The sequence below is a fragment of the Nicrophorus vespilloides genome, unplaced genomic scaffold (assembly GCF_001412225.1).
Source record: "Nicrophorus vespilloides isolate i.1.1-1 unplaced genomic scaffold, Nicve_v1.0, whole genome shotgun sequence".
NCBI lineage: Eukaryota > Metazoa > Arthropoda > Insecta > Coleoptera > Silphidae > Nicrophorus > Nicrophorus vespilloides.
The window spans coordinates 136,840-150,833 of NW_017095532.1; the positions used below are offsets into that span (position 1 = coordinate 136,840).

General features: G+C 29.9%; 2 protein-coding genes across 2 annotated transcripts in view; one reads left to right on the forward strand and one right to left on the reverse strand.

Moving 5' to 3' along the window:
- LOC108569305 (dehydrogenase/reductase SDR family protein 7-like) lies at positions 1-1,919 on the reverse strand. Its single transcript, XM_017930815.1, has 4 exons — positions 1,852-1,919; positions 1,401-1,688; positions 984-1,347; positions 1-924 (listed from the first exon to the last, which is right to left on the reverse strand). The coding sequence occupies exons 2-4, from the start codon at positions 1,530-1,532 to the stop codon at positions 488-490; spliced, it is 933 nt and encodes a 310-aa protein (XP_017786304.1). The 5' UTR covers positions 1,533-1,688; positions 1,852-1,919; the 3' UTR covers positions 1-487.
- A 2,867-nt stretch (positions 1,920-4,786) lies between these two features.
- LOC108569083 (protein outspread) overlaps positions 4,787-13,994 on the forward strand; it is a 51,860-nt gene continuing 42,652 nt past the window's right edge. Inside the window, exon 1 of the mRNA XM_017930492.1 lies at positions 4,787-5,363. Coding sequence (XP_017785981.1) covers positions 5,256-5,363 — 108 coding nt within the window. The 5' untranslated portion in view covers positions 4,787-5,255. The remainder of the gene's footprint in view (positions 5,364-13,994) is intronic.

Here is a 13,994-nt window from a genome sequence, read left to right on the forward strand (position 1 = left end):
TAAAGAAACTCCTATTAATTTTACTCAATTGGTAGTCGATGCAAAATTAGTATGAACGCATTTTGTTGAAAAAAGAAAAGGCATTTTTAAGGAGAATGTAGCTAGAAGTGTGCATCTAGTTTGATGAAATTGATTGCATTTTTGTTTGTATTTTTTTCTTTTATTCTTTTTGGTTGAAATGAAAGACAGCAAGTACAATACAAAGTAAATATCTTTTTTTTATTCAATCAATGCACATTCTGTTTGTTTGGTTTTTATTGTTTTATATTGTTTTCTTTAAGTAATATGCCTTAACATTTTCAATGATGAAGATATGATGGTAAACAAGTTTAGTATTTAAATGGATAATTACTGTCAAATGCAAATATGCATATGTTGTTTGTAAATATTCTTATTAATAAATTTTATTTTAAAGAACGTCGAATATTAACACATTAAAAGATGAGAGGGAGATGTGAATTAAATTCAATAATTTTGAGCTATTCAATTAATGTGATTTATTTGCTCTATGTGCCATCACCAAGAAGTAAATAGTGGGGAAATATTTTCTCAGAAAAATGCCAATGCGCGCAATAAATGATGCTATTACTACTTCCTTTTTCCCTTGCACAACACTATTCAAAATCTTGTTAGCCACAAATTCTGGAGTGTATCCTTGTTCGGTATTTTTATCGAGTTGTCCATGCTTTGCGCCAGTTCCAGTTAAAGCGTTCAAAGATAATTGTGTCTTAATGTATCCAGGACTAACAACAGTCATATGAATATTGTGCTTGTTGACTTCTGCTCTTAAACTGTCACTGAAAGCCTGTAATGCATGCTTTGATGCACTGTAAGAAGACCTTTCAGGAATTGCAATAAGTCCCTGTACTGAACTAATGGAAACTATATGTCCTTGATTGCGTTTCACCATACTTGGCAATACAGCTAAAAATACATTTTATTAAATCACATATGAAATATAAAATATATTGATGGTAATATACCTTTAGTTAAAGTAATTGTTCCAAAATAGTTAATCTTCATCAATTCCATATCAACACTTAATTTGGTATCACAGGCTGATCCACGATTGGAAATACCTCCATTGTTAATTAGTATATCAATATGACCAGTTAGGGCAATTATTTTATCAACATTAGAAGGCAACTGATCCAAGTTGCCAAGGTCAAGAGGAACAATAATTGGGTGTAGTGTAGGAACTGTGGGATGCATCTTTAAAAGGTCCATCCTAACTCTATCCAGTTCCTGTCGTCTCCTTGCACATAACACCACCTGACATCCATTTTTATAAAACTCGTGGGCCAAAGCTTCACCCAGTCCAGAACTTGCCCCAGTTATTACCACAACCTGTAAATAATATAATTAATGTAATTAATAATTGATATTTACAAATACATTACTTTTCCAGCTAATGCTCCATAAACTTTTTTAATGTAAACTGCCCGTACTACTTTATACAGAATATATGGAATTGTCAGTGCTATTCCAATGGAGCTTGCAATATTCCAAACCATTGTGCGCTTCTCTTCCATTGTTCTATCTGATGGAACACCGAATATATCAACTACAACTCCAAAAGTAACCTTTGTATTCGTGTCATAATTATCGCCGATCAATACTGGTTTTCAGAGACGCATATAAATTTGACTTGAACTGACAATCAGCTGTTCATATGTAAATATTCAAATCTGAAAAGAGATGCTAATATTTGAATTGTTTATTTCTCGCATCAAGTAATCCTACACCAGTAAATGATAACCACAGATAATGAGAAGTATTCCAAAATGGAAATGATTATTTCATGATCCAATAGCATTTGGTTGGCTTATATAGTTTTTTTTAAATACTTACGGTTTTACATCCTATCCCAACGTATCCGTACTCTGCTATTTTTTAAATTTTGGTTCCCGGTGTGATTTGAATTAGAAATCTAATAAAAAATAAATAAAACGTAGTCAAGTTATGGTTGGCAAAGGTAGTTGAAATACAAATTGTATTCATAAACAGGCACAAATTTAAATTATTTTTGGAAATTAAGTGAAAACAATATATATATTTTCTGTATGTTCTCAATATATACAAGAAACTGTGTAAATATTAATAATCTTTTCAAATATAGGCAACTTAATATACATAAGTTGCTAGGCCGTAACAGGGAAGGCCATGTCTAAAATCTTCCCTTTTACGACCCTATTTCTATAAGGGATATTTCATCAACAAACAACTTGGAATTAACCCACGTAGTCCCCAAACAATATTAGCCCGTAAAATTTTAACGGTCCGCTCCTTTCTAAATATCCTTCAGATATCCATTGTTTTAATTAATTTAATATCAAAAATATTTATTTAAAAATAACTAGTTCTAATTTTGTTTACTTCAGTTATTTTGTAGCGTTAATGTGTGCGATATTGGTGGAATATGGGTATTATGGGAGTTAATCCGGTACATCAAGGTTTTTCAATCTGGATTTCGAGAAATTTCTGAAGGGTTACGCGGAAAATTACCATTGAACTGTAAGTGACAACTATATCGCAAGGTTCCGAATGCAATTAGTTGAAGAACTCTGCTGCACATGATATAAAATAGAGTATCCTTATATTTTATGTTACAAGTTGAAGATAAAATACTTGTTTAAAAGATAAAGTAAATGTAATTATTTTGATAGGTCTATCGATATTAAGAAATAAATTAATAAATACAAACATGATAACGATTCAACAATAAACATTAACAGAATGAATATTATTTTTTTAAGCAAAATATAATTAATATTATAGAAGCAACGAGTTCAGCCACACGTTCTCTTTAAGCGTAGTTAACCTCGTCGATATAATCGGTGTTTTTTCCTGCTGATAATTAGGTGATCTATTAAGATAAGACTTATAAATATGCAACTAAAAAATTGAACAAGGGTCTACATTAATTTGGTGAATACTTTTTTTATAGGAAATGAGAAATGTGTTAATAAATTTATTATTATAAAATATTTGGCTTATATATTTTTTAAATTACATTTTTATATTTGTATGCAAATCATCTTCTTACAAAAATTTCTATATATTTTTAAATAAACCAAAACTTGTTATAAATATTATAAGTACATTACTTAAAATATATTTTGAGTATATTAAAACAGATATTTGCAGTAAATTTTCGGTTTATGAAAGTAAAGCGAATTATTTTTGTCTTAAATAATATATTTTTTTTGTTATAATAGTACTTCTATTACAGTTATAACTACGAAAATAATTATGGACAAACAAATATTTTGCGAATATTCAGTAATTTTTAAATCATTTCGTTTCAATAGTCATTGCACATTTCTATTAGTATTCACAATAAAATGTTTTATGTATTTGTCAAATTGATGATTCCTGTTTGTTTGTAAATATAGTTAATAAGCAAAGTACAGAGACTGTTATTAGGATTGTTGTTGTTTACAATAGGGATGGGACATGAATACGAAATAACTACATTTACGTTATGTCAACAATACAAATATACCAATTGAAATATTTAGGTTTAACAAAAATCAAATTTGCAAAAGTTACTTTTAAAACTTAGAAACAAAAACGTCGAAAGATGTCTATGAAAAAAATGCACTGGGTTTTACAATAATCGTCGTTTGATTAACTCAATTTTATTTGGAGTAAACTTGATGTCAAAAATAAATTTTGTGATTTTGGGTCACCATGTATATTTCACATAATACCAAAAAAAATAATATAAAAGTAAGACTAAACAAGTTGTTTTACGAATAATTGTAAAACCAACAAAAATATTGATCAATATTTTTTCTTTCAGTTTCTTATTTTGGGTGCTTATAAAAAGTCCTTCACATATTTTAGTAATTAAAAACATGTGTAGTAAAATTACTTTTATTTTTAATATTAATTACAGTCGACCGTATTGTATGCACATGTTGGTATAAGTTAAAAAGAAAAATTATGTTTAATCATTGAATCAAATTTTGTCTTAAAAATTATACATTTAAATATGATTTTGTTTATTCAAAATCAAAGTAAACTGTAACAAGTATTTATTTTTTGTTATGGGGTAAGTTGTAAAGAAAATGTATCTATAAATAAATATTAGATTTTTTTATTAAAAAAATAAAAGAGATTGTTCTGTATAAAGTGACATTTTGTAACCGGACTATAGTGAATTCGGACTGATCGAAACTGCATTGTACGAGTTATTACAATTTGATTAATACTTCTAAATTAATAAAGTTAATATTATTATATTTATAATCATTTAAATCTAAAAATCTAAAATAAAACTAATAAATTGTAACAGTTAAATTATTTTTTAATTCATTATAAAATACGTTTTAATTATTGTTATTTATGTATGTTCAACTGATTCAGAAAATATTTTTATTGTTAATTAATAAATATTTTTTTTATTTATACATGAGAATTAAGTTTAATTAGAATTATGTGAAGAACAAAAATTGTTTTTTTTTATGGGAAAATTAAAATATATATAGTGGTTAATTAATAAACAAATATTACTAGTTTTATTTGAAAATAAAACATATTTATAAATGATCAGTTCCGTTTGCTGATGATTTCCTTCAAATAGAATAAATTGAAAAACAAAAAAAAAACCGTATTGTTAAGGGGTATTGATATTTATTTGTATTTTTGTTTTTTTTAATCAGAATGGAATAGTTGATGCGAGAGGTACGGAGAGATAAGCACGATAAAATTGCATATGTGTTTTGATGTTGACGCGCGTAGAAGCAAATGTGGAGGTAGTAGAATGCTCGAGAACTGGAGAGGGATTTAGTGAGTTATTCTATGGGGCATGCCGTGGCCGATTATTTAGTCCTCGGATTAGTTCGAGTAGAAGTTTCGTGGCGAGTGTACGTGCCTCAAATGGAACGGAGCATTTGCAATGCTTACTTGGGGAAAAAAGTAGGAGTCAATAAGTGAAGAACAGGTGTATATAGATATTATATACGTTGCAGACGGTCTCGCATGCATATGATTTCGTACCGGTATTCGTAGTTCGTGTATTTTTTTTACATATATTATTTTTCGCCCTCCTCTCGGACCGTCTTTCTCGCTCTCTGGATTCAGTAAATTCCGGGCATACGCGCACACACACAATGTTATTCGGTATTCTTCGAATCTTTGGTGATGATCCTGTGGGTGATGGGTGACATGTGCGTTGCTACAACTAAGGCCACCACCACTTCCATCGTCAACAGCCAATAAGTCCGGTCAGCAGCCAGCCTGACTTAGTTATGTCTCACTGCAAGAAATTCACCCCGAATATATTCAACAAGATCAAATGTTCCAATTGCTTTCGGCAGAAAGAGGAGCACTCGGCCGAGGCCCTGGAATGCAACCGAGTGAGTCCCGCTATAATATACTACATATACACTCACTCGCACACACACACACCCAACTTAAAAAAAATCACTCCCTCTACCATACCTACCTTCTTATTTTTTTTAACATGTGCGCGCCAGTGTTCCCTTTGCCGACCTAACATTTTTCTCATCGAAATTCGTCTGCCAGAAATATTTCTAATCGCTTTCGTAATTAACCAAAGTTGTTTGGCCCCATGCACCGATCCCATTAAATTGCAATTAATTTAATTATTTGCTATTTGATCGTCGAGCATACCAATAATTACAATCATTATATTTCTGATCACTCTGGTAGAATGTATATTAATAGCGCACAGTTCTAAGCGACAAACAATAACAAGCTGCACGAACAGTTTGGACTGTGAGAAAAAATGTAATGAAGCTGCGAGATAAACAACACAAATTTCCGAACCTAATTATTTACAATATACACATAATTATCCTGTTGACACGTCCCTTAACCCCACTTTGTATTATTATGTTTGGTCCAAAAAAAAAAGTTAACAATAATATGTACAAAAATGTAAACTTCAACCAACTAATTCGTTTTTAAAAGTCGAACTATATTTATATTAAATAGTTACAAAGTTGTAATTGACAGCTATAAAAGTCTGTTTGTTGAATCGCCTATTAACTTGCAGAAAAATACGATTATATTCTAGTACACTTATGTAAATCATTAACTGGTGTAGCAAGGATTAAAACAGTAAATAATAATTAATTTAATTCATCTGACCAAAAAAATATATATTATTTTATATTGTCGGCTTCAAATTTAAACTACTCGCTTTCCCATGAATAATGTTACCAGACATCCCAGACATTTCTCGAGATTTTTGCGACCTTATATTGATGTCCCACAATATAAGATATTGCGAAACTTAATTAATTGTTAAATTAAATCCAAAAATGGCGGTTAATATTATATTAATAAAGATGTATTTCTTTTATATTCGAAAATACCTTTTAAAATGAGTTTTGGTAACAATTTAAATTTTCCTTCGATATACAAACACAATTCCGAACATTTAAAAGGAATGCAGTGATCTACGACGTGCAATTCTCCTATTGAATTAAGTTATTATTAAATTATTATTTGATCGGAGGAAAATCAAGAGCTTAATCACGTGTTCATGTTTGTGTGTATGTGTATGTGTCGGAGGATGTGGCGTTCATCATCTGGAATGATGATGCATGTATCATTCGTAAAGCGTTTGTTTGTTGCTTGTTTGAGGACTCAACCTTGAACGTAATATAATTAATGTAATCCAGCAAATGCAAGAAACTGCGCAATAGATTGTTATTTGCAACAAATAACATAAAACAATATGCTGCCAGTGCCAGAGCATGGTCGTTAAATCGATCATAAGTATATGTACGTAATCGTGTCATCGATCGCAATGATCCACCACTATACTAAATTAAATTTGTTATACAGTGGTGCCTCGCATAACGAACGCCTCGCACAGCGAACGCTGCACACAACGAACTTCCTTTTCGTTCATTTCACGATTCATACAACGAACTTCGCTTCACACAACGAACTTCGCTTCACACAACGAAGTCGCCCACTTCACACGATCACTGCCGATTTATTGCATCCTTCCGCGCAGGCAATCGTTCATCATTACAACGATTTTTTTCATTATGTTTTTAGATGTATCTAAATAAAAATAATAACAAAAAATTTATCTTTTTTTTATGTCATCTTACCATATTTTATGCTACAGAACGAATTATTTTTTTTAACATGTATTGTTATGGGAAAACGCGTTTCACATAACGAACTTTTCGCATAACGAACTTGCTCCTGGAACGAATTAAGTTCGTTGTGTGAGGCACCACTGTATATGCACACTTTAGGCTACACAAAATTCAACTATAATACTGATCTAAAATTACTCGTAAACTCATCATCAATATGAATAGCATTCCATAATTTAATACAAATGCGTTAAAAAGTCTTCATTTTTCGGCTCTTGTGGGTTTTGAGGAATAAAGCTAGACGGTTTTAACGTCGGCCGTTGATTTGCTTGAAATTGAAAACATAATTATTTTTTTATTATAACCGGAATAGTCGTAAATGTTATTGCTCGTAAAGTAAAAATAATTTTTGACTTTCATTATTCTTCATTCACAATTAACCCATTATTTCGCGTTTAAAGAAAATAATGGAAAAAAAAGGACCGTTTAAAAATGTATCGAAAAGTCATCTATAAAAATCTGTTATGAAACTTTAATAAATTATAATCCCAAGTCATTAAAATGTAAAACTTTCGGAATTCAAAATAGCACATTAAAATTGAATTAAAGATTATTTGTTATATAATAATACAAAATTTATCATCGGTCTATCGCTGTTAAATAAAATTTGTCAATAATGCCTTATTCAACTTCAATATAAGTACTGCAATAGCACGCATAGTACGGGTAATCGGTTCCACCATTATTACTGTTTAAAGCCGGATTAATTTAGGTCCGCATAAAAAATAAGTTGCTTAAAAGAGACTTTAACAACGATCATTTATGTAAAAAATAATTTAGTGTACTATATTTTTTTTGAATTTATTTTTAATTTGTTCAATTAAAATTTAGTTTGTTTTGAAATTTTCAAACCCATAAAATTAATGTTTTTAAAAAATCCTTTTCTTTTAAGTGCGTGTTTTAAATTGTATAAGCAACTGCTATAATGAGGTTTTGCTGAATTACAGTATGATAAAAAAAGTAATAAATTTGTTTATATGCATTGGACTTTAAATTTGATTTATTTTGCTCGTATTATATTTAACATATGATTTTGATTAATCAAGTCGTGCTAATAAACTGGAATATGATGTATTTGCATATCGGAGAACGCAGGCTTTGATTCATTATCAATCGCTTGTCAGTTGTTTAATAAGAAGGTTTTTTTTTTATTGTTGTCTGTTTTAAATCGAACAAATTTATTACCGCAATAAGGAAGTCGCTGCAATTATTTATATTTTTACCGGCGCAGCTTCGCGCTAACATGACTTTTATTATTCTCAATTTATTATCATCCGATCAAATGCAAACTATACCTTCTTTTCAGCGCGATTGCGCCGAACATTTTTTATGTTCATTTGCTTGCCTTCACTCGTACGCTTTTTGGCTAACCGTCTGACCTTTGCTTTCGCTCGGCCGATGATTGTATTGAACAAAACAAAAAAAAAGAAGGTTCTAAACAAGGTGTGCACTTAAATCTCTCGAGAAATCAAGATTAAGATGTATATCTATGTGGCTCTGAAATTTTCTTGGAAAACCCGATGTGAAACAGAGAGTGCATTTGCAGCCATTCGATTGCGAATGCGCTTTATTTGTAGCACGTAAAGGAAATTTCACTGATTTCGCAAAACGAAAATAAGAATGCGACTGGGACAAGAAGAAATTGACCGACGGTTTCTAGATCTCTTCGTGAATGTTAAGCGCGTTCGGGCGTCGTAATAAGATGAGAAGGGGGCGCATATATTGAATACCATGTTTAGTGATTCCATTAAATTTTTTCCGTTAAGTGAAAACAAAATATTTGCCTGCGAAAATAGAGACAGACGGAGGAGTCGCTGACGCCGTCTGTACGGCTCGGCGCAGCTTACGTAATCCTGCGTATCACGAAAAGGATATGGATTTAATTTTATTAAGCAACGCCGAAAAGTCGTCGATTTCGTTTTGTTCTAGATTTCTAGGGTGTTCGAAATTGTCGAACTCCTTTTTCGGTATCGAACGTGGAAGAATAAAACTGGAGTGGTTATTAATTGTCTTTCGTTGCGAATCGAAAAGGAAATGCGTTCCCAATTGAACAGTTACCAATGGAGAAATTTCTATTGCCATTTTCCCAAGAGAACATACAAAGCTTAATTCACGTTAACCGATTGACACATTTTCTTTATCTCTGATCATTTATATTTACAAAAGAAACCTAGCATTTTCCATTATATCCATGCTAAATCTGGCTTTTATTTAATTTAAATGTGACAGCTGTCACGTGTAATCGTCATACTATAATTATTTTTCACATCTGCCATGTAATGAAATATTTTCTCTTTTTACGATATAATACAACGATCATTTAATGTATATTATTAAGCCAACGATTGTGCGAAAAAAGTTAAAAACAATGTTTTTTTTATTTGTTGAAGGATTTTTTTTTATCTCTTTACCTATAAAAAGGCATTAAAATAAATTTCAACAAATGTCATGAAAGGCGTTTCTCACTTTAAAACGACTTTATTTTAGAAATGGTGTATTTAACTAATTTGTTATCACATAAGTAAATTTTCTATTTAGAGGACTTCTGCATAAAATTAAATTACTATAACATTTTAATAAACTTGCATAAAGGCAAATTAGAAATTTTATAATGTTTAATATTCATTGAAGTCTGGAGAAACCAATCTTGTTAATTGTAATGTGCTATGACAGATTTAACGAAACGCAGATGTTATAGTCAAGCAAAGTTCTACAGTAAATACTCGCTTCCTTAAATTTATAGTCAATAATTTTTAATCTGTGGTTCAGTTTCATTAACAGGATGCTGGTATCTTATATTTTCACATCTTTTTTTTATCTTGTTCGCTTAGAATGAATGTGTCATTGGTACAAGATTGTAAAGACAATGGAATTTGTACCAAAATACCAATATTGGTTCATGAAATCAGGTTTGATTTACATTCTTCAATTTCATGGCCCTGCGTTTCAAGGTCGAGATATAATGAGACCTCGCATGAGTGTTTCATATTTTTTTGTTTTGACATTACAAAAAAAAACTCAAAGCCAAAAATATATTTGCCGAATTCCACTGGCAAATTTTCATAAGAATTTATCTGACAAATGAACTGAGTCAGTTTTTCGCTTTATTTTTCGATTTGATTCAGTCAGTATTTGAGTTTAGAAATAAATAATTGCTCCGATGAATAACGAACAATATTACAGTGCACATACATATTAAAATATTTCACTTTTAACATAAAATAACAAACAAAAAAATCAAATTTATACATTATAATTACTATTCAGAATGAGACAACAGACCAAGTCGAAGTTTTGTTTAAATATTTGTAAATTAATGGTCGCAAAAACATTTTATATCCAAAAGGGAGTAGTAGAAAAGAAGTTTGAGAATCACTGGTGAATGTTATATTTTTTAAATATCTTGCATATGTTTCTGCAATTATTGTTTTATTTGTTATTACATAATTTTAAATAATGTTATAATTTATGCAACCAAAAAGATATTTTAAAATAATTGACTTAAAGTAGTAATTATTAAAGTGGGAATTAAAAACTCGAAATATGTCAATATTTACGTTTGTGGGACAATTGGAACAATTCAAGGTAATAAAAATAAATCGAGACTTTAATCTTAATAATAATAATAATAATTTATTGGCCAAACATCAATACATAAGAAGAAGAAAAAGTACAATTTATACATAAATAAATTTTAACATACAATAAAAAATTTATATATTAATAGGCCGCCCGGGAACATAAACTTTATTATGAAATAATAATAATATACAATGAACAACAGAAGAATAAGGGAAAAAATATATATATAGAGTTGTAGTTTCTTTTTAATAATCGAAGGATGAATGATGGAAGGGAGTAGTTGTAAGGTGTTATTTTGATTTTGGGGGAGTTCTGAATAACCATGGAGGACATAAGTGAATGTAATTCGGACCTTAATCTTAATTGAAGAGAATACTTCATTTAAAGGTAAACTCCAAAGAATAAATAATATTTCGATAATAAATAATCATATGTTAGAAATATATATGATGTAGATATCATGTTATACATTTTATTACTTTAATTCATTGTTTTGTTTGCTTCATTCTAACTTAATTTATTAATAATATAATTTATAGCTGAAAAAAAACCTACAAAATTAAACAATTAACAATATAAATGCTGACACGGCAATTTACAAGATTTCAAGATATCAAAAAGAAATTAAAACCTTGATCTTAATTGATGAGAATATCGCATTTGAAGGTAAGTTCTCTAGAATATATTGAATTTAGATATGTAACTGATAAAGTGTCGCATGTAAATAATATTATTAAAACGAGCTGTAGCAAATAACCTACATGCATACATTAATGTATTTGTTTAGCAATGGCGAAGCAAATAATGAGAATTTATATTTATAAGAAACACAAATTGCTTTTTTGTTGTTCCAGGAAACTCTGCTGATCTTAACGGATTGCAAACATTGATAGTTGACAGGATCAGAGAGTAACAGCATCATTTAAAGCTTATTATCTGAATCAAATATTAATCAAGTTAATTGAAGTATAAAGAGGAAATGACTGTTAAAACTATTTGGAGAAATTACATCTTTCAAAACGTAGAACAGTTATAGTTCTTAGAAGAAAGTCACTAAGAAATGCTTAAATGGAATTTTTGGCGTAAAAGGTACAAGAAAAAAAATTTCGAAAATGCCGATGAAGAGGTTAGAAATTTATTGAATACATAAGATGATGTTTTTTTGGTAGAAGATTTTGAAAACTGTTAGTAACGAAAACAAAATTAAAGAAGTTCCTGACGAAAAATGTTAACAACCAATGATTTAAAATGTGCTCAAATGACATTGAAATGTTTTTTTTAGTGAAAATGATGCTGGTATAAAAAGAGAAAAGCAAGAACAATAAAATGCTGTTTATAATAAAGTTGTCTGTTTATTTAATAAAACTTTTCTTTGTTCGAAAATAAGCTAACATTATTATTTACCTCTATAAACGAAGTTTACTTGACGAGATATAATCATAGTTATGTAAATGGAAACTTTTATTTTTTCAAATATACTTTCTTCAATTTAAATATAAAAGTTAATAGTAATTTATCGTTAATTAAATCGTGTATCGAATCAATTGTTAAAGTAAACATTTGAAGTGCGTGCTTTTGTTCTTGTGCTAGTTTTTTTGTTTATTTTCTGTGGGCTCGGTTCGAGGTTTAAATTTGATTTTATGTGAGATATAACAATAAATAAGAGGCAGCGGTGTGTTCCGCGGAGGGCATAATAGTGAATGGACGGCTTCCTCTTCAGCTTAGGCCGAGCTATTTGCTGGATGATAAACTTTAATTGCCCAGTGCAATTATTTAAAGTTGCATTTGCTTCACTCCACTCCGGCCACATAAAATGGCTGGGGCTGTGTCATAACTGACCTTGCCAATTACCATAAACCTATCCGTCCGTCTCTATCAAATTTACAGAATCCGGTGGATACGTTCGGTTCGCGAGCACTCTCAAAATTTCTATTCATCCAATCACGATTGAAGAATCGTGGAGAATCGTGCAACTCGAGTCCAATAATAATGCTCTCAGCTCAGTATGCAGTATTTACGAATCGAATGCAAAAACTGTTGATGGAGAGAATAATGATGCGAATCGCGAGAGATTGTGTAGTAATGTTCTCTCTGTCGTGCCGAGACGAGAAGAATGCGCGCTTTCCAAAACTTGCAGTTATTACAGCATCGGAATGCTTTAAAATCAGTTACGTGTAACTGTACGTTCCACAGAACATCGATTAATAACTCCTTTTTTTCTCCCTCTCTCACTCTATCTTCATTTAATTATTCCTGCGCTCCGCACTACTCGCCAAATCGCATTGCATAATTACACACGCACGGTTTAATCGTTTTATGTTTGTGTTCTCTCTAAAATTGATTAATTAACTGTAGTTACTCCATGATTTGAAAATCACTTTTAGAAAACAAAACAGAAAATAATATAGTAATAAATGGAAAAGCCGACACCGAGAATTAACTTAACTAGAATGTAAGTGGAATGTTTGCTTTTATATTATTTTCTAGTGTTTGCGCTTTCGTTGATCAAAACAGGGAAATAATGGCGGCACATGTGCAAACTTAATTGTTCTTCGAGATAATTGCACGTATACTTTCATAATTTAATGAAAACAATATTGAATGAGAATTCTGTTGTTTTTTTATGTTATTGTTTCTTCAAATTTCTTTTAAATTGGTCACGATGATAGCACTTAGTTTATTTATACACACAATATGTTTTTGTTCGTACGTTATTTTCCCCGGAAGCTGCCTTCCACTTTTAAACTTCTTGCTTTTGTAACAAAAATGTTTACATAAAATGTTAGAATTACTTCTATTTCTTGTATATATTGTAACACCTTTGGCTGCAATTATTTAGTTTAATTAGATCTCATCTTCCATAAACTGCAATAAATGTTATTAATAAAATCTTTTTCCTTTTTTTATGAAAAAGAATATTAAATAGATTATTTTTTTACAAGATTAATACAATAATAAAGTTTTATAACTTACATATCAAATGAAAATAAATTACTAAAAATTGAAATATACTAGCATAAAACATTATAGTGTTATATTTTTTTTTTCATTTAACTACTCCTTAAAAAATAAACTATTTCTAAAATGAAATAGTTAAATTATATATTTTGAAATAAAAGAATAATAACTCACATAATGTGGTAGATACGTTCCACAGGAAAACGCATAAAAATAAATCGCACAAAAAAGGACTTGACACACGTATAAAAATAAAGGATACGTTCCGTAATTTTTTAAAACCGCATAAAACTAAATTAATGAGTT